The following is a 21925-nucleotide window of genomic DNA, read 5'->3' as shown; positions in this document are numbered from 1 at the left end:
CAGCACCTCCATCAGCATACGCAAGACCCTTAGTATTATTAACGATCCTAATTTCATTCAGCATCCTCTTTGACTTTCTACCATCAGGCTGAAGACTATGATGCAAAAAAACAAGGATGGTGAGGATGCGAAACAGCTTCTTCCCCTAGGCTATCAGGCTTCTGAAATCCCGGCCACATTGTATTCGAAGTGTCACCAGTTAATCTGTTCTGTACCTTACAACAGTGAATATTAATGCACTTTAGTTTGTTATTTTTGTGTGATTCATCTGTACATTTTATACTTACCTTCATAAAGTAATCATGTATTATGTGTATAATTGTGCTTTACACGCTGGTTTGAAGAAACATTGTCTCATTTCCATATACATTATATTGTTATATATGTTATACACATGTATATAGTTAAATGACAATAAACTAGACTGGACTTAAAAATAAACTTTTAACATTCAATCATCAATTACTTACCCTGATTTAAGATCAGTTATTTTAAGATTGTTTGTAGCATCCAAACCAATTTTCCCATTTCTAACCACATTGGAGATAAAGGGACGAAGTGCAGGAGAAATTCTATTCAAGGCAACTTCTGGTGACATTTCTATTCAACTGCTTCCACAGTGGCACTGTCAAAGACTAATGAACAGGATATTCTGCAGTGCTGAATAATCAAAATAAAATAGTTAATAAAAGAAAATACCTGGAAAACAAAACAATATGTTAATATATATTCAGATTATAACTAGGATAATTTTTTTATAAGTTGATGTGGCAAGTGAAAAGAGTAGCATTTATTCCTCATTCTCAGTTGTTTGACTGCCTTATGAGAGTAAATGGATGTCAATATGGGGTTACAGAAATACCAAACCAACATTAATGTGAATGACAGTTAAGGAAATATCAGTGAACTAATTGTTGTTTTGAGTAAAGTGGCAAATCATATTCCTTATAGTTACATTTATAGATAATCCATTCTCCTTCATTATTCCTCTACCTATCCTTGGTACTGAAACAAATTGATTTTAATCGTGTACAAAGTAACTAAATAGAAAAAGCCCCAGGATGCAAAAGGCCAAAAATTTGTAAAATAGTGTAAATAAATCTCTCTACTTCTGTTCTAAATGTCTATTTACCTTGAGATATTAATTGACCAGCAAACACCACAGGAGTCATAGATAACTAAAGTTTCTCATTATTCTTGTTAGAGATAGCAATGCTCCGAAATATACAGAAAGTTCAGCTTTCAGAATCCATAATTATGGCAACTTTTCCTTAGCCATCACTGCTAAGGTAAATAAGCTCCAATATGACTTTTCACACATCTTTTTGTGGGGATGATATTGCAAGTAGTAGTACAATATTTTTAAGCACCCTTGATAGGATTATTGGGCTAGGATGTTAAGAGATAAATGTATAAAGGTAATTGCGATAGTGGCTGGGAAATGAGAAAACTGATCACAATCAGGTGTAATATCCCCGGCATACATTGTGAAATTTGTTAACTTAGCGGCAGCAGTACAATGCAATGCTTGATAATATAACAAAAAATAGATAAGTCAATTACAGGAAGTATTTATGCATATTAAATAGTTAACCAGATTAAAAAAAAATGCAGCTTTATGTAATCCAGATCTCATGGACAACTGTATATGCCATTTTTTCAAAAAGATAGTAACAAAAATTGAAAGAACATACTGAAGCTACAACTGCACTTTAAGGATGTGTGTTGGACTCATTGAACTACTCTCTACATTGAAGACTGAGTGATTAAGCATAGCTCAAATACTGTCTATCAATTCACCAATGACAGCACTGTGTATTGACAACAACCTTTCTCTCAATGTCAACAAAGAGCTAGTTTCTGACTTCAGAAAGTGTGGCAGTACAGATGCTTCTGCCTACATCAGCTGTGTTGAGGGTGAAAGCTTTGAGAGCTTCAAATATGTAGATGTGAACATCACCAATAGCCTGTCCTGGTCCAACTATGTTGATGTCATGATCAAGAAAGCTTACCAACAGCTCTACTTTCTCAGGAGGTGAAAGAAATGTGGCATGTCCCTGTCGACACTTCACCAATTTTTAAGTGACACAAATGACAACAGGACTTCACTTCCAGATGAGCTCAATGCTTTCCAAGCACCCTTTGACTGTCAAAACATGGAGGCAACTTCACAAACACCCACAGCCCCTGATGATCCTGTGATTCCAGTCTTTCAAGTCGATGTGAGAGCATCCTGCAGAAGGTGAACCTACAGAAAACATCTGGTCCAGATGGGGTTCCTGGTTGAGAATTAAAAACCTGTGCTGACCAGCTGGCTGGAGTTTTCACTGATATCTTTAACCTCTCACTTTGGCAGTCTGAGAAACCCACCTGCTTCAAGCAGGCTTCAATTATACTGGTGCCAAAGAAGAACACGGTAACCTGATTCAATGATTATCGTCCAGTAACACTTAGATCCAAAGTGATGAAGTGGTTTGAGAGATTGGTGATGAAATGTACCAACTCCTGCCTGAGAAGTGACTTAGATCCATTCCAATTTGCCTACCAGCACAACAGCCATTTCATTGGCTCTTTACTCAACGTTGGAACATCTGGACAGCAAGGATGCTACGTCAGGATGCTCTTTGTCACCCTCCTAGCATTCAATATCATCATACCCTCAAAACTAACCAATGAGCTTCAAGACCTTGGCCTAAATACTCCTTTGTGCAATTGGATCCTTGATTTCCTTACTTGCAGACCCTAGTCAGTTTGGATTGCAAATAACATCTCCATCAGCCCAGGTTCACCTCAAAGCTATGTGTTTAGCCCTCTGCACTTTACACTTATGCTTATGTGGCTAAGCACAGCCTCAATGCCATATTTAAGTTTGCTGATGACACCACTGTCATAGGCCGAATCAAAGGAGATGGCGAATCAAAATATACAATGGAGATTGAAAATCTGATGGAGTGGTGCCACAAGAACAACCTCTTACTCAACATCAGCAAGGTCAAAGAGCTGGTTATTCACTTCAGGAGGAGGAAACTAGAGGTCCATGAGCCAGTCCTCATCGGGGGATCAGAAGTGGAGAAGGTCAGCAACTTTAAATTCTTCTTTATAATCATTTCAGAGGACCCAGCACGTAAGTGCAATTACAAAGCAAGTATGGCAGTGCATCTACTTTCTTAGAAGTTTGCAAAGATTCAACATGACATCTAAAACTTTGATAAGCTTCTACAGGTGGCCCCTATTTTTCGAACATTCGCTTTATGACACCTTGCTGTTATGAAAGACCTACGTTACATGTTTTTGCTAACAGAAAGTGTTTTCACTGTTACGAAAAAAGACAGCGCGCATCCCGAGCAGCCAAGCTCCTCCCCTGGAACTGCATTCTAGCTGCCATTGCTTAAACATGTGCCTGTGAGCATCTGTGCTTTATATCAATTTATTTTGTGCATCCGTTAGCAAGATGAGTTCTAAGGTATCAGAAAAGCCTAAAACAGCTCATAAAGGTGTTACACTTAGCATAAAACTAGACATAATTAAGCGTTTCCATTGTGGTGAACGAAGTAAGGACAAAGTGAGTTTGGCTAAGGAGGCTGGGTTTGTGGGAGTTTACGAAAATGATGAAGAAGAGGTTTTGGCATCCCATGACCAAGAACTGACAGATGAAGAGCTGATGCAATTGCAAGAGGAAAGGATAACAAATGAGACTGAACGCAGTAGTGAACGGCCCGAAAGTGAAGTCGTCCAGGAACTGAACTTGAAGAAATTGCGTGAGATTTTAGCTGTGATTGACAACGCTGCAATGATTACAGAAAAGTATGACTTTAATTTTGAAAGGTTACGTAGCTTTAGGGCAATATTTGCAGGATGATTTGAGTGCTTACAAAGAATTGTATGATAGAAAAATGTGCGAGGCTAAGCAGTCAAGCATATTGTCATTTTTCAAGCCTTCCACATCAGCCAACGAACCTCGACCTTCAACATCGAGGCAGGCAGACATAGAAGGTGGTGACCTGCCTGCCCTGATGGAACAGACAACGATGAGATGACACCCCAGTCCTCTACCTCCCACCACCCCAACCTACAACAACTCAGCCTAAAATACCATCATCAGTGTGCTCACCGTTTTCCCGATTCGGGTAAGTGAAATTACACTGTACATACATTATTTCTACTTTATATAGGCTGTGTATTTTTACGTGTTATTTGGTATGATTTGTTACAGGTGTCCCCCGCTTTACGGCGCTTCGCTTTTACAAAAGACCTACATTAGTAACCTGTTTTCGCATTACAAAGAGGATTTTCGCTTTTAAAAATTTTTCCCATAAAAATTAATGGTTCTTCGCTTTACGCCATTTCGGCTTAAGAAAGGTTTCATAGGAACGCTCTACCTTTGTAAAAGGGGGGGGCACACACCTGTATTTGGTATGATTTAGCAGCTTCATAGCTTAAAGGTTACTGGATAGAGAGCTTCTGCCGAGAGCACTTGTATGAGATTTTTGCTACTCTAAATAGTGCTGCAATGATTGCAAAAAAAAGTATATAGGCTGTGTATTTATCATATCATTCCTACTTTTACTATATACTTTACTGTTATTTTAGGCTTTATGTGTTATTTGGTATGATTTGGTAGGTTATTTTTTGGGTCTGTGAAAGCTCACAAATTTTTCCCATATAACTAAATGGTAATTGCTTCTTCATTTTACGGCATTCCGGCTTATGAACTGTTTCACAGAAACCCTCTACCTTCAGATAGCAGGGGAAACCTGTATTGATGTGTGATGAGAGTATATTGACTGGGAGAATTTCACTTGCTCCGTCACTGAACTGTTCCCACAACCTATGGACTCACTCACTTTCAAGGGCTCTTCACCTGATGTTCTAAAATTTATTGCTTATTTATTAATTATTATTATTTTGTTTTTTCTCTCTTTTTGTATTTGCACAGCTTGCTGTCTTTTGCACAACGATTACCAGCCCTGTTGGTGTGCTCATTCATTGATTCTATTATCATTATTGGAATTATTGAGTAATCCTGCAAGAAAATGAATCTCAGGCTTGTATGAGATTCAAGCCTGAGTGGTGATATACAGTTGCAAGAAAAAGTTTGAGAACCCTTTGCAATTTCCTGGTTTATTGCATTAATTACTCATAAAATGTGGCCTGATCTTCATCTAAGTTACAATAATAGACAAACACCACCTGCCTAAACTAATAATGTACAAACAATTGTTCTTTTCATGTCTTTATTGAGCACATTATTTAATCATTCACAGTCCAGGCTAGAAACAGTATGTGAACCCTTGTATTCAATAACTAGTGGAACCTCCTTTCACAGAAATAACATCCACCAAACGTTTCCTGTAGCTGCACAACAGTGATGACGAATTTGAGACAATTGCTCCATACACAACTACTTCAGTTCATCAATATTTCTGGGATACCTTGCATATACATCCCCCTTCAAGTCATGCCACTGCATCTCAATTGAGTTAAGGTCTGGACTCTGACTTGGCCATTTCAATACACAAATTTTCTTCTTTTTAAGCCATTCTGTCAATGATTTACTCTTGTGTTTCAGATCATTGTCTTGTTGCATCATCCAATTTTTATTGTCCCAGAAGCATTGTGAAACATCCAGGTGGTCTTCTGCAAACTTGAGACGTGCAGCAGTGTTTTGTTCGGTGAGAAGTAGTTTCATCTGTGGTGTCCTTCCATGAACACCATTCTTGTTCAGGGTTTTTCTTATAGTGGACACATGAACAGAGACTCTAGCAAGTTGTATAGATTTCTGCAGGTCTTTTGCTGTTACCCTTAGGTTTTTTTTCACCTCCTTCAGCATTGCACATTGTGCTCTTGGTGTGATCTTTGCAGGACGCCCACTCCTAAGGAGAGTAGCAACAAGTACTGAATTTCCTCCATTTGAAGGCAATTTCTCTTACTTTGAACTGATGAACGTTCACGTCTTTAGAAATGCTTTTGTAGTCCTTTCCAGCCCATGTACCTTGACAATGCTTTCTCTAAGGTTCTCTGATTGTTGTTTTGATCGAGACAGATCTTTCTTGAAAAGGGGAGACTCTGTCAGTAACCTGTCTCTGTGTGCCTTTGTTTTAATAGGACAGGACACTTCCACAACCCACATCCCCAATCCCAACTCACTGATTGGAACACTTGACACCAAACAGCTTTTGTAGAGGCAATACCTTAGAGGTTCACATACATTTTGAACCTAGACTGTGAATGATTAAATGGTGTATTCAGTAATGACAAGAAGTACAGTTGTTTGTGTGTTATTAGTTTAGGTAGATTGCGTTTGTCTATTATTGTGACTTTGATGAAGATCAGACCGCATTTTATGAGTAATTAATGCAGAAAAGCAGGTAACTGCAAAGGCGTTACAAACTTTTTCTTGCAACTGTATATGAATTTTGAAGATGAAAGCATTCTCTCTGGGTGCATAAAACCTTCATACAGCAACTGGGCCGCACACGACCACTACCTGTAGAGAGTTGTGGACAAATCTCATTACATCATGGTAATTAGTCTTCCCTCTATGGACTGCATCTCTACTTCTCATTGCCTCAATAAAGCAATCGGTGTAATCTAAGAATTCATTCACCCCAGAAATTCTCTCTTCTCTCAGATGGAGAGATGTTGCCCCGCCAACGCATGCTCAATGGCTTAATGATATTATGTCCTGGTTAGACCTTGAAAAAATTCATTATTCAGTTCTTAATTCGGATATAAAGTTCCATAAGGTCTGGGGACCTCTTATTGAGTACTTTCATAACCTTCCTCTTAACTAAGGTTTTTTTCTTCGGTCCCTTGCTTTCAGCTCCTTTTTTTTGGTAGTAGGCATTAATATCTTCTGTTGCTAAGTGTATTTACAGTTTTGGGGTTTGAATGTCTTGATGTATATTCTCTATATTGTGTTGTGGTTGGTCTGGAGTTCTTTTTTGTTGCGGGGCTTGGGGAGGATACTAATTTTACATCTCTTCAATTTGGGTGCTTTCTCAATTATCTTTTTTTGTATTATATTATTACTGTATGTTTATTTTTGCACTGTATTAATGTTCTTCATTTTGATCTGGGTTTTTTAAAATCTGTAGCGATGTAGAAAATGTATAAAAAAAACTAATTAAAAAAAAGACATTCTCTCTTCTCACTCTCCCATGGTCAGAAGATTTTTAAAAAAGTCCAAAAGCAGGTGCCAACCAACTCGAGGACACCTTATATCCCACTATCACTCATGAATGGACTGATGTATACTCAGTCATATGATGGACTCTTGACCTCATAATCTACCTCACTATGATCTTACACTTTATTGTTTACATGCAATGCACCTTTCTCGGTAGCTTTTACATTTTACTGTGCATTGTTATTGTCTTATTATTGTTATTGCCTCAATGCACTGTATGACTTGTATGATTATGAACAATATGCAAGCTTCAAAAAATAATAAACCAATAATAATATTATTATAAATAATAAACCAATACCAATGATTATTGGAACAGCCATTATATTTCTGATCAATAATACCATGATCACCTTGTCATTATTCCATTTTATCTACATTATTTAAGTTTGTACCTCTTACTAATTTTAGTACTGTACTGCCACAAAAAATTACTTTCATAACATACTGCACAAGTCAGTGATAATAAATCTGATTCTGGAGAGAAATAATTAGGGAACACAATAAAAGAAATAAAATCTACAAAAAAGATACCTAAAACTTGCAATATAACACTTTCATAATAAAATCTGCAGTACGTATATTAAGAAGAACAAGGATAAAAAAGTATACTCAACTCTAAAAGATAGATGAAGATCAAAATATAGAAAGAAAATGCCTAACACACAAAATGCTGGAGGAACTCAGCAGGCCAGGCAGCATCTGGGAAAAGAGTATAGTTGACATTTCAGGCAGAAACACTTCGGCAGGAAGCTTCTAAACTTATCCATGAAAGGGAACAGGAGTCAAAGTCCATTTATGATGGTTATGTTTATCTCTCCATCCAAATTTTACTTTTGGATTTAAAGTTGCAAATATCATTTAATTACTTAAGAAAAGGTTTCTAGATGTTTTCCTAGATGCTGCCTAGCCTGCTGAGTTCCTCCAATATTTTGTGTGTGTGTTGCTCGGATTTCCAGCATCTGCAGATTTTCTCTTGCTGGTAAGAAAATGCCTGACTGTACTTCATTGTTTTCATGGCAGGGGAATGGCACAGGTACAAACCATAAAATTAAATTGAAAGGAGAAAAATTAAATAGAAAATGAGAAAGATGCAATATGTAAGGCAGCCAATTCAAAAACTGAAGTTTCCTGACAAAGAGTCATCAAACTAAAATGTGATTCCTTTTCCTACAGATGCTGTATGACCTACCGTGTTTCTAGCATTTGCTGCTTTTGCTTCTGAAGCTTCTAAATGTCCATGAAAAGAAACACATGTGAAAGTCCATTTATGTTTACCTCTCCATCCATATTTTACATATGGATTGAAAGTTGCAAATATCATTTAATTATTTAAAAAAGGGTAGAGAAACAAGAAAATACATAATGGTCCTTCCCAGGTTATGAGCACCTGACCTATGGACAGCCCGTACATATGAACAAGTGTTTAGGGGACCAGCAGGATGGATTTGCAGCTGCTGCAGGTATCGTCTACTGGGTGGGAAAGGGGCAATTCCTTGTGCCTTCTTTCTCCAACCCCTTTCCCCAACACTTGAGCACCAACAACCAGTGCAACCAAGATCCTACGATCTTGGAGCACTCAGCATTGAGGAGACTTACTCGCTCACTGACTGAGTCAGTCACGCCAGCTGACAGCCCACTCTCGCCATGTCTGCTCGCCCTTCCATCACAGCTCTTTCTGTCCATTTCTGTTCACTTACAAACAGTTCAGGCTACAAACAGTTCCCAGGAATAGAACCCTGTCATAATCTCCAGCACTGTCAAATTTTAAGGCCAGTTCTGAGAAATTTGTATAACTTATTAGCAAAAACAAAGCAAAGGTATGAGCCGAAGAAAAAGGATCAACAGCAATTTACAAATGGAATATCACATTTGTCTTAGATAGTTGATTATCTAGAGTCAGTCACTAACAGGGTGAAGAGTGAATTGCTAAGACTGCAAATGATAATGTACCATATGAAATTACAGATAAAAGTTGTAGAGTGCCCCAGTGTTATACAGCACCTGATGTACTCACTCGTACAGGACTCTAGTGTTACGAGAGTGACCAACCCATGCTCAGCAGTAAAGTACAATGGTGTTAAGACAGTGATACATCCCTACCCACTAGTAACTCGCTGACACACTGACAGATCTGTACGTGCCGGTACTGGACCCTAATGATTATATGTAATGACAGATCTGTGCATACTAGTCCTGGACACCAGTGTTATACCAAGAGCAATGGACCCCAGTACAGTGTTCATCAGTACAAGTTCTTCCACAGCTGTATGCATAAGTAGATGCAGTTTAAATGTGGTCCAAGGTTTCCAAATCAGATCTGTTCTTCAAATCCCCAGTACAATAAGCTCTGTCCACGATATCAACCATGTTCTGAACAGTGAGATAGAAATCAAACCCTATCCTACCATCTAAGCCCGAAAGCACTTCTCCTGATCCTCATACACTTCAGCCCATTAACATTAAAAGCAGTTCATTTTAAGGAGATGGTGCGTTCAGGGTTTTTTTCTGAAATTGTCATAACCTTGCTGTTGCAGCACCTGGTGTGGGAAGCAGACAAATGAAAAATAAAGATCTTGCAGGTCATCTGTTGTATACCACAATACAAATAGCAGTCCACAACACTGGATAGACAATTTTTTCTTACAAATCACAAGGTGGAATTCCTCTCATCTCTCGTGTTTAAAAATATGCAAATTTAATGCTTCCTGACAAAGTTAGTCATCAACTTTGCCTAAAAACTAGATTTTGAAGGAGGGACATTTCATTTGATGAGGCAAGTGTTGAATCAGTTTATATGACATTGTTGTACCCAGATTCTCAAAAGCTCTTTTTCAAATAGAGTTAACACCAAGAAAAAGTACAACTATAAAGAGATGTCAAAATGGGAATGAAAGGGAGATTAGCTAAGTGGTGAGGAGACAAAATCTGTTCCAAGCCTGCATTAATGAGCGTGTTCTAGTCTCTGCTACCAAGTTAACCCAAATAATTAAAATGTGTCGTTTGGCCGCATGATTTACATTGTTGAAATTACTGTAACTCTACGAGACTACTAATTTCATTAGGATAGTTGTTTTTTTTTCGCTTTTCACGTCAAACAGCTATGGTCATTCATACTAATAGGCTCAGGGGGGTCTGCATGCAACTTATTACCGGATCTGTGAGAACTGCTGACTAAGGGAAAATCACACGTGTATGCAAGTTTGGATTTCAAATTATGAATGATAAAAAAAATCACCTTGAGAGCCGCAGAGTTCTGAGTGTTCATCAGTCTGAAACCTAAATACAGCTCTGAATGTTGTACAGAGCTCTGCACCTGCGTCACTTCTGATACTAGAGATGTCACCCAGGATAGCTGCGCCCTCCTCCTCTGGACTAACATGCAGGAAATGGTGCGGTTTGTAAACAAGTGAATTGTTTAAACTCGTGCAAGACCAAAACTACGAATAAATGCAACGCCATCGTTGAATACACAACTTCTTTTTGAATTAAATGCAGCCATCTAATGGGGGGGGGGGGAAATGCTGCGGCTGAATACGATGGAGTAAAGATTATTACCCAAGAGAATTTAACGGGGTTGTAAGTGAGCCCTGCAGCAGGAAGGGGTGGCAATGATGTATGTTTTGCGCGCACGCACATTTATATCTACACAGCACAGCACACCAGACACCCGACGATGCGAATACCTGCTTGAGGCCTCCCGGCGAATCCCATCAACTTGCGGCGTCAACTGACGCCAGCGTCCGCCGCCAATTCACGCCCACCCGGCTCGTGCACTTCCCAACGGCTCCACCACTCCGCGCCGCGCTGGCGGCGCATGCGCACGGCCTCCACCCTCCTTGTCGGCCCCGCCACTGCCTGACAGCTTCTGCAGATTCTAACGGAGCGGTAGTTTTATTTTCCCTTCCGAAAGCGGCCCAGTCTCGTTCTGCTCTTTCTCCCTTCTCCCAAGAGATGAGTCTTGAAGCGACATGTTTCCATAAGTAAGGCAGTCAACTGGGGTTTTGGGGTCTTACAGCGGTCCTGTTCGCACTGACCCGCCTGGACTTTTCCGCAGTTGTTGCCAAACAAAACGGTGTTTTGCTGCTTTTTTAAAAAGTAAAACATGTCAGTCCCAGCAAACCCTCTCTCTGCCACTGCGGTGTATGATGTAGTGGTTGTAGGATCCTGTATGACTGATTTGGTCAGGTTAGTGTACGCATTGATATTTCAGAGATATCTCTGTGGTTACGTTTATTGAAACACATTCTTACAGGTGCTGGAATTAAATACTCGATTTTGCCGAAAGATTTCTCAGTGTAATAAGTTGAAACTGGTTTAAATGTTTAGTCATATATATTCTTGTGGCAAAAGATAATTGATGTTTAAGTTTATTAGAATGACATGTATGCCCGGAGTGTAAATGCTATGAAATTCAGCTTCTGGCAACAATAACACTGTGGTTGCTGTGCCAATGGATTATGTTCCTAGAGGTTACTTGCTGAAGAGAGGGTATTTTTCATCTGCGAACATACTTGTAAACTAAGTCCAGCTACAAACGAGAAAGTCTGCAGATACTAGAAATCTAGAACAACACACACAAAACTCAGCTGCGTCTCTGACCTTTCACCTTTCAAATAGCCTCATTCCGCTCCCCCCACCTTTCTGTTCTAGCATCTTCCCCATTCCTGGAGAAGGGTCGAAACGTCGACTGTTAGTTCTTTTCCATAGATGCTACCTCCAGCATTTTGTGTGTGTCGCTTTAAATTAAGGTTAACCCAGTTCGAGAAGAATTTGTGGGAAAGTAAACATTGTTTACATTTCTAAGCTACCTCACTCTTTTATCTGTATAATTGGAGTCTTTTAAGTTTTGTACTCTCGCCTTAGGCTATATTCCTTTGATATGCTATACACTAGTTTTTGGTAGGAGGGTGTTACCTATTGTTAATGTTGTGAACATGTTCACCGGTAACGAGTTGTAAAGCCCTACAGCCCTGGTGTACAAAGGAATTGAATCTGAGGGGCTATCATCTTGAATATTTCCCATACCAAAATATGTAACTGAATGTATTTTACCTTCTCCATTACATTTCCAATAGTGAAATTTCAATTTAATATGTTCCATCCATTACATGTGCTTCAATTGCCCTTTAAGTATTTTACTTCAAATTGTAGTTATGTGAATTTGTTAATAGACAATAGACAGTAGGTGCAGGAGTAGGCCATTCGGCCCTTCGAGCCAGCACCACCATTCAATGTGATCATGGCTGATCATCCCCAATCAGTACCCTGTTCCTGCCTTCTCCCCATATCACTTGATTCCATTATCTTTAAGAGCTCTGTCTAACTCTACACACTACTTGGATTTATTCATTTGGCATTTTCCTTCTGCGGGAGTTGCGTAACCTTAGAGACAAGTGCAGGGGCGACACGTTTTACAGTTCAGGCAATCAGGGTTCAATTTCCCTGCCACCGCTGCCTGTAAGAAGTTGTACATTCTCCTCTATAATGCGTTGGTTTCCTCTGGGTGCTCAGGTTTATTCCCACGGGCCAAGACTTACCAGTTGGTAAATTAAGCAGTCATTATAAGTTGTCCTGTGATTAGGCTAGGATTAAATCGGGGGGGGGTAAAGAATTGCTGGGCGACTTGGCTTGAAGGGCCAGAAGAAAAATAAATGAGAACATAAGGAAGAGAAACAAGACCATTTGATTCCTCGTATTTTCTCTAATTCACTGAGATCATAACTGATATTCTACTTTAATGCCATCTTCTTACATAATTCCATATTCCCTTGATGCTCATTAAGTGCAGAAATAAATAGAAGTATGAAGTTTGAGTTGTCTCGGAAGGACAAACTGACTATGGATTCTATGGCTTCGCTGCTACCCGGTGAAAATAAATCAGAAGTCCCTAAATGAACCCTGTTAAGTGTGGTTTAATATTTTTTTCAACTTTTGCTTGTGAGCAAGCTGGGAGGTATAAACATCCATGGCATTTGTGGATTTTCTGAGGAGGCTGCATTCAAACCATAAGTTCACTAAGCTGCCTGCCCGATGGTGGCAGTAGTAATTTTGAAGGCCCAAGGTTACTTTGAATTTGTGGGTGCACAATATATGTGTGTGATTAAACTGATCTTAATGCAGCTACTTGATTTACATTGTCACTTGGTGCAGGAATAAGTTAGTGAACACACTGGGGAATATACTGGAAGAGCAAGGGAGGTATTTTCAGTCTAAAGCTAGATATTACAAACTCATTGTTTGGATATTAGCTATATTAGATATTAGCTATTAGTGAAACATGGTTGCAGGAAGGGTGTGATTGACAACTAAATATTCCTGGATTTAGTTGCTTCAGATGTGATAGAGTAGGAGGGGCCAGAGGAGGAGGTGTTGCATTGCTTGTCCGAGAAAATCTTATGGCTGTGCTTTGGAAGGATAGATTAGAGAGCTCCTCTAGGGAGGCTATTTGGGTGGAATTGAGGAATGGGAAGGGTGTAGTAACACTGATAGGAGTGTATTATAGGCCCCCTAATGGGGAGCGTGAGTTGGAAGAGCAAATGTGTAAGGAGATAGCAGATATTTGTAGTAAACACAAGGTGGTGATTGTGGGAGATTTTAGTTTTCCACACGTAGACTGGGAAGCTCATTCTGTAAAAGGGCTGGATGGTTTAGAGTTTGTGAAATGTGTGCAGGATAGTTTTTTGCAACAGTACATAGAAGTACCGACTAGAGATGGGGCAGTGTTGGATCTCCTGTTAGGGAATGCGATAGGTCAGCTGACAGATGTATGTGTTGGGGAGCACTTCGGGTCCAGTGATCACAATAGCATTAGTTTCAATACAATTATGGAGAAGGACAGGACAGGACCTAGAGTTGAGATTTTTGATTGGAGAAAGGCTAACTTTGTGGAGATATGAAGGGATTTAGAGAGAGTGGATTGGGTCAAGTTGTTTTATGGGAAGGATGTAATAGAGAAATGGAGGTCGTTTAAGGGTGAAATTATGAGGGTACAGAATCTTTATGTTCCTGTTAGGTTGAAAGGAAAGGTTAAAGGTTTGAAAGCACCATGGTTTTCAAGGGATATTAGAAATTTGGTTTGGAAAAAGAGGGATGTCTACAATAGATATAGGCAGCATGGAGTAAAGGAATTGCTCGAGGAATATAAAGAATATAAAAGGAATCTTAAGAAAGAGATTAGAAAAGCTAAAAGAAGATACGAGGTTGGTTTGGCAAATAAGGTGAAAGTAAATCTGAAAGGTTTCTACAGTTATATTAAAAGCAAGAGGATAGTGAGGGATAAAATTGGCCCCTTAGAGAATCAGAGTGGTCAGCTATGTGTGGAGCCGAGGGAGATGGGAGAGATTTTGAACGATCTCTTCGGTATTCACTAAGGAGAAGGATATTGAATTGTGTAAGGTGTGGGAAACAAGTAAGGAAGTTATGGAACCTATGACAATTAAAGAGGTGGAAGTACTGGCGCTTTTAAGAAATTTAAAAGTAGATAAATCTCCGGGTCCTGACAGGATATTCCCCAGGACCTTGAGGGAAGTTTGTGTAGAAATAGCAGGAGCTCTGACAGAGATCTTTAAGATGTCATTAGAAACGGGGATTGTGCCGGAGGATTGGCGTATTGCTCATGTGGTTCCATTGTTTAAAAAGGGTTCTAGAAGTAAGCCTAGCAATTATAGACCTGTCAGTTTGACATCAGTGGTGGGTAAATTAATGGAAAGTATTCTTAGAGATAGTATTAATAATTATCTGGGTAGACAGGATCTGATTAGGAGTAGCCAGCATGGATTTGTGCGTGGAAGTTCATGTTTGACAAACCTTATTGAATTTTTTGAAGAAGTTATGAGGAATGTTGATGAGGGCAAGGCAGGGGATGTAGTCTATATGGACTTCAGCAAAGCCTTTGACAAAGTTCCACATGGAAGGTTAGTTAAGAAGGTTCAGTTGTTAGGTATTAATGCTGGAGTAATAAAGTTGATTCAACAGTGGCTAGATGGGAGATGCCAGAGAGTAGTGGTGGATAATTGTTTATCGGGATGGAGGCCGGTGACTAGCGGGGTGCCTCATGGATCTGTTTTGGGCCCAATGTTGTTTGTAATATACATAAATGATCTGGATGATGGGGTGGTTAAATTGGATTAGTAAGTATGTCGATGATACTAAGGTAGGAGGTGTTGTGGATAATGAGGTGGGTTTTCAAAGCTTGCAGGGAGATTTATGCCAGTTAGAAGAATGGGCTGAACGTTGGCAGATGGAGTTTAATGCTGAGAAGTGTGAGGTTCTACATTTTGGCAGGAATAATCCAAATAGAACATACAGGGTAAATGGTAGGGCATTGAGGAATGCAGAGGAACAGAGAGATCTAGGAATAACAGCGCATAGTTCCCTGAAGGTGGAGTCTCATGTAGATAGGGTGGTGAAGAAGGCTTTTGGAATGCTGGCCTTTATAAATCAAAGCATTGAGTACAGAAGTTGGAATGTAATGTTAAAATTGTACAAGGCATTGGTAAGGCCAAATTTAGAATATTGTGTGCAGCTCTGGTCACCGAATTATAGGAAAGATATCAATAAGTTAGAGAGAGTGCAGAGACGATTTACTAGGATGTTACCTGTGTTTCAGCAATTAAGTTACAGAGAAAGGTTGAACAAGTTAGGTCTCTATTCATTGGAGCGTAGAAGGTTGAGGGGGGATTTGATCGAGGTATTTAAAATTTTGAGAGGGATGGATAGAGTTGACGTGAATAGGCTGTTTCCATTGAGAGTAGGGGAGATTCAAACGAGAGGAGATGATTTGAGAGTTAGGGGGCAGAAGTTTAAGGGAAACACGAGCGGTATTTCTTTACTCAGAGAGTGATAGCTGTGTGGAATGAGCTTCCTGTAGAAGTAGTAGAGGCCAGTTCAGTTGTGTCATTTAAGGTAAAATTGGATAGGTATATGGACAGGAAAGGAGTGGAGGGTTATGGGCTGAGTGCGGGTAGGTGGGACTAGGTGAGATTAAGAGTTCGGCATGGACTAGGAGGGCCGAGATGGCCTGTTTCTGTGCTGTGATTGTTATATGGTTATATAGGAATACTCTTTGTGAAGGAACTAACACATCGTCAAAAACACAATCCCTTCCATGAATCATGGTGGTGGCTGCATCATGCTGTGGGGATGCTTCACTGGTGTAGGCCCTGGTAGATTTGTGAAAGTAGAGGGTAAAATAAATGCAGTAAAGTACAGGGAAATCCTAGAGGAAAACCTGATGCAGTCTGCAAGAGATCTGTGACTTCAGGAATCTGTTTTCTAGCAAGGCAATGACCCCGAGCATAAAGCCAAAGCTACACAGGAATGGATTAAAAACAACAAAGTTAATGTCCTGTAGTGGCCAAGTCAGAGTCCAGATCTCATTTCGATTGAGAGTTTGAAGCGGGACTTGAAAAGGGCTGCTCAGTCATGATCCCCATGCAAATTGACAGAGCTTGATCAGTTTTGTAAGGAAGAATGGGGAAAAATTGCAGTCCAGATTTACAAAGCTGATAGAGACCTATCCACATAGACTGAAGGCTGTAATTGCTGCCAAATGTGCATCTACTGAATACTGACTTAAAGGGGTGAATACTTATGCAATCAGTTATTTTGCTTTTAATAATTGTAATTCATTTCAATCATTTTGTAGAGATCTGTTTTCACATTGATATAGAAGAATCTTTTTCTGTTGATCAGTGTCAAAGAAAGCAAATTAAATCCACTGTGATTTAATGTTGTAAAACAATGAAACATGAAAACCTCCAAGGGGGTGAATATTTTTAATAGGCACTGTATAAGCTTCTTCTTGCCTACCTGTCCTTTTGGCGTCCTCCTTCCATATTTGTGGAAAATTCTGTATGCTCATTTATCTCATTAATCAACTCAGTTCACAGAACTGCAGACATAGTAACCTGTTCCCATCCTATTAGGCTGTCTAAGAGAGGAAAACGGCTATAAAACATAGAAACAGATTCTTTTGCTCAACTATTCAGTGCCAATCAAGTTGCCGAACTGAGCTAGTCTCATTTATCTGTATTTCCCTTTAAACATTTCCTATAATGTAACTGTTCAAATGCCTTTTAAATATCATAATTGTACTGTACTCGCCTCTACCACTTCCTCTGGCAACTCCTATATACAAAATCAAAGTTGAGTTTATTATCATACGCATAAGTACGTACATGCACAGATGCTTCACAGGTACATAGCATCAGATATACAACATTAACAAGAAACATTAAACATTATACAGTATACACAAAAACAGAATTAGAGCAAAGTGCATTTCAGTGCACTGTGGTCACTGAATTGCTAACTGAGGTTGTGCAGGTTCATCCAAGATCCATATGGTTGAAGGAAAAGTAGCAGTTCTTGAACCTGGTAGTATGGCACTTCAGACTTCAATGCTTTCTGCCTGTTGGGTAACTGGGAGAAGATGACATGGCCCAGATGGTGGGGACCTTTGATGCTATATGTTGCTGCCTTGAGGCTGCCTCATGTAGATTATTCCATTAGTGGCAAAGGATGTGCCATGATGTATTAGGCTGAATTCACTACACTCTCAGGCTTCCTACATACCAGATTGCTGTACTAGATCATGATGCAATTAGTCAGGATACTTACAATAGCATGCAAGAAGAAGTTTGTCAGATATTTGGTGATGTGGAATCTTGTTAATCTTTTTAGAAAGTAAAGAAGCTGGCACATCTTCCTTGTGCTGGTTCAGGAAGGTCATCTGATATGTTACTGTCCAGGAATTTAAAGCTGCTGACCCTCCTCCTGCCATTCCACCAATGTGGACTGTTATATTCACGCCCTCTTTCCCCTTCTTGCAGTAAACAGTCAGCTCTTTAATTTTACTGATATTGAGTGAGAAGTTGTTGTTGCTTAACCAGGTGTCTTTATTAAATATGATTGGTATATGGCATTGGAACTGTGCTGTATAAGGAGTAGAGAAGTGGGCCCAGAATTCAGCCTTGTTAACTTACAGCTGGGAGGAGATGTTGTTACCAATTCTCACTAAATGAGGTCTGCAGGTGAGGATGTCAATGATCCAGTTGCTGAGGGAGGTACAAAGGGCAAGGCCAAGAAGCTTGATGATGTTAGGATAGGATGATTGTATGGAATGCTGAGCTGTAGCCAATGAATCTACATGTTTGTGTATCTGAGAGGTTCCTAACCTGGGGGTCCAAGGACCCCTCAGTTCATGGTAAAGGTCCTTGGCGTAATAAAGGTTGGGAACTCCTCGTGTATCTGTTGTCCAGAGCAGAGTGAAGAGCCAGATAAATCTCATCTGCTGTTGACCTAGTGTGGATGTAGGCAAATTGAAGTGGATCCAAAGTCATTTTTGAGACAGGCTGATTCATGCCAAAACCAGTCCACCACCCTATCATGGAAAAGGTTGCCCCTTAGGTCCCTTTTAAACTTTCTCCCTCTCACTTTAAGTCTATCCCCTCTAGTTTTGGACATCATTACCCTTGAGAAAGGCTTTGACTACTTACCTTATCTATGATCCTGATGATTTTAGAAGCATCTATAAAATCACCGCTCAGCCTCCAACAGAACAGGAAAATAATTCGCAAACTATCTAGCCAATCCTTATAACTCAAGCCCCCAGTCCGGTAAACATCCTCATAAATCTTCTTTAGTATCTGATCCTCCTGCCTAAATTTACAGGATGTCTAAGTTTATCTTTGTGCCTTTTATAATATTTTTACAAGCATAGTAAGATTAAAAGGGAAATAGCCTTTTGGAGATAATGTAGGGCGGCATTGTGATGAAATAGTTATTACAGCTAGGTAAAAGTCCTAATCCTAATCCTAAATGCAATCCTAATCTCTGGTGTTGTACATGTGGAGTTTTCATGTTCTTTCTATGATTGCTTGGATTTCTTCCAGGTGGTTTGCTTTCTCCAACATCCAAAAACATGCTGGTACATCAATTGACTCATGTTTGGAGTTTAATGTTCTTGTTGTCATTTGCACGGTTTGTTTTCTTGCATATGGGGGGGGGGGTTGATGTTCTTTGACAGCTTCTATGGTTTTCTTTGATTCGTGGCTCTCTGTAGAAGTCAAATCTCAGAGTTGTATACTGCCTACACACTTTGATAATAAATGTACCTTGAACCTTGAAATGCTATGAAATGTAATGAAGAATACTGGACCTAAGTGTTAACTTCTTCTATTTCCACAGATGCTGCCTAACCTTTATGTTTACAGCTTTTTCTGATTTTTAATCTGTGTTTTTGGATTTTCATTGACTATAACTACCTCTTGGTATAGAGATAGCAAAAAGAATAAAAGGAAATTTTTTGGCTATGTGAGTAAATAATAAGAAGCTGAGGTACAAGGGAATGAGAGAAGAAGATAATAGGCAATAGGACTACTGGTGGAGGAATACAACAAGTCAGTCACCCCTATGAAGGGAAATAAACATTCGACATGTTAGGCCGAGACTGTTCATCAAGACTAAAATGTCGACTGATTATTCCCTTCCATAGATGCTATGTGACTTGATGAGTTCTTACAACATTTTGTGTACAATCTCGTGTTTTCTGCAGGTGCTTGAAATCTATGGGATTAGTCTGCTTGGAACCAGCATGTATTTCATGGCTTCTTGTGATATAGTTAATAAATTAGGTTATCATTATTCTGATCTACACTTAGTGGCCACAGTGCGTGAGGTATCTAATAGAGTGGCCACTGAGTATTATTGTATGTTCATGATCTTTTACTCGTGTAACCCATCTGCTTCAAGGTTCGATGTGTTGTGCGTTCAGAGATGCTCTTTTGCACACCAGTTGTAACACATGCTTATTTGAGTTGCTGTTACCTTCCTGTCAGTTTGAACCAGTCTGACCCTTCTTCTGTGATCTCGCTCATCGACAAGGCATGCCTGACCACAGAACTGCTGCAAACTGGATGTGTTTTTTTTTGTTTCTCACCCCTTTCTCTATGAACTCTGGAGCCTAGTGCATGGAATCTCAGGAGATCAGCAATTTAAGATGCTCCCCCACCCCATTTGAAAGTAACAATCATTCCATGGTTTAAGTCACTGAGATCACTTTTATGCATTGTTGCTGTCTCATGACTGCCTGATCAGTTATTTGCATTAATAAGCAGGTGTACAGGCATACCTAATAAAATGGCCATTCTGTGTATTTAATCTTTTGTGTATTGTATGGGATCTTTAAATCCTTTATGCTCAAGGAATATTTGACTTTGAAATTATGTTTGTTCTTTCAATTCAACCACAGGTGCCTCTGAAACTAAATTAGCATAATTTACCTCCTTGCTTTTATAGAGACTGGCATGGGTTCTGCATTCTACTATTTGCTTCTCTTAAGCAGTCAATCACCTCTATACTTTAGCCTTATGACATTACAAGTTCTACAAACTGTATCATCTAACATAGGAAATTTTTCATTCCTAACATTTGTGTTGATCCTGGGTCAATATGTGATGAGAATTTCACCTGTTTGCTCTTGCAGTTACTGTGGATTGGTGCCCCAGAGAGCACCTGTTATGTAGAGCGGCACAGTAGTGTAGTGCTTTACGGCACCAGCAATCACCAATCAGGGTTCAATTCCCACTGTTTGCTGTAAGGAGCTGGTATATTATCATGGGTTTCTTCCATGTGCTCTGTTTTTCTCCCACATTCCAAAGATGCACATTTAGGGTTGATGAGTTATGAGCATGCTATGTTGGCTGCCCAGCGCAATCTTTGCTGATTTAATTTGACACAAATGATGCATTTCACTGTATGTTTTGATGTTTCCATGTATGTGTGACAAAATCTCCCTTTAAAATACATATGCACCTTCAAATAACCACTGTTAGAGAACTGATGGCAATAAATAACTTCACATAATACTTTAACTAAAATTGCTTACAATTTTATGTAAGTTATTTTCTTTAATTTTTAAATCATACCAAACTGGGTTAAATTCCAAATATGGTAAGGTGAGCCACCAGTTAGTGTGACTGGCAATACCTGGAAGATAACATAGAAACTTAGGAACGTAGAAAACCTACAGCACAATACAGGACCTTCAGCCCACAAGGCTATGCCGAACAAGTCCTTACCTTAGAACTACCTAGGCTTACCCATAGCCGGCTATTTTTCTAAGCTCCATGTACGTATCCAGGAGTCTCTTAAAAGACCTTATTGTTTCCACCCCCACCACCGCAGCTGGCAGTCCATTCCACACACTCACCACTCTCTGCCTAAAAAAACTTACCCCTGACATCTCCTCTGTACCTATTTCTAAGCACCTTCAAACTATGCCCTCTCATGCTAGCCATTTCAGCCCTGGGAAAAAGCCTCTGACTATCCACACGATCAATGATTCTCATTATCTTGTATACCTCTATCAGGTCACCCCTTATCCTCTGTCTCTCCAAGGAGAAAAGGCCGAGTTCACTCAACCTATTCTCACAAGGCATGCTCCCCAATCCAGGCAACATCCTTGTAAATCTCCTCTGCACCCTTTCTATGGCTTCCACATCCTTCCTGTAGTAAGGTGAGCAGAACTGAGCACAGTACTCCAAGTGGGGTCTGATCAGGGTCCTATATAGCTTCAACATTATCCCTCAGCTCTTAAACTGAATCTCACGATTGATGAAGGCCAATGTACCATATGCTTTCTTGACCATAGAGTCAACCTGTGTAGCAACTTTAAGTGTTCTATGGACTCGGACCCCAAGATCCCTCTGATCCTCCACACTGCCAAGACGC

At 39.7% G+C, this 21925-nt stretch overlaps 2 protein-coding genes across 7 annotated transcripts in view; one reads left to right on the top strand and one right to left on the bottom strand.

Annotated features, from left to right (window-relative positions):
* The window catches only part of babam2 (BRISC and BRCA1 A complex member 2), a 178571-nt gene extending 167540 nt beyond the window's left edge, over positions 1-11031 (bottom strand). For 2 of the 5 annotated variants that reach the window (XM_059982812.1, XM_059982815.1), the window contains exons 1-2: positions 10876-11015; positions 471-660 (exon numbers count right to left, since the gene is read on the bottom strand). In XM_059982812.1, coding sequence (XP_059838795.1) covers positions 471-598 — 128 coding nt within the window. In that variant the 5' untranslated portion in view covers positions 599-660; positions 10876-11015. Of the gene's footprint in view, positions 1-470; positions 661-10427; positions 10537-10826; positions 10850-10875 lie in introns of those variants that run through there. The other 3 variants (XM_059982816.1, XM_059982813.1, XM_059982814.1) reach the window with 3 other exon arrangements.
* An 18-nt stretch (positions 11032-11049) lies between these two features.
* The window catches only part of rbks (ribokinase), a 162028-nt gene continuing 151152 nt past the window's right edge, over positions 11050-21925 (top strand). Inside the window, exon 1 of one of the 2 annotated variants that reach the window (XM_059982817.1) lies at positions 11050-11377. In XM_059982817.1, the coding sequence (XP_059838800.1) occupies positions 11295-11377 (83 nt within the window). In that variant the 5' untranslated portion in view covers positions 11050-11294. The remainder of the gene's footprint in view (positions 11378-21925) is intronic. The other variant, XM_059982818.1, reaches the window with a different exon arrangement.

This window comes from Hypanus sabinus, chromosome 10, assembly GCF_030144855.1.
Source record: "Hypanus sabinus isolate sHypSab1 chromosome 10, sHypSab1.hap1, whole genome shotgun sequence".
NCBI classification, from domain to species: domain Eukaryota; kingdom Metazoa; phylum Chordata; class Chondrichthyes; order Myliobatiformes; family Dasyatidae; genus Hypanus; species Hypanus sabinus.
The sequence above is the reverse complement of the archived record's forward strand: the minus strand, read 5'-3'. Positions and strand labels throughout refer to the sequence as shown.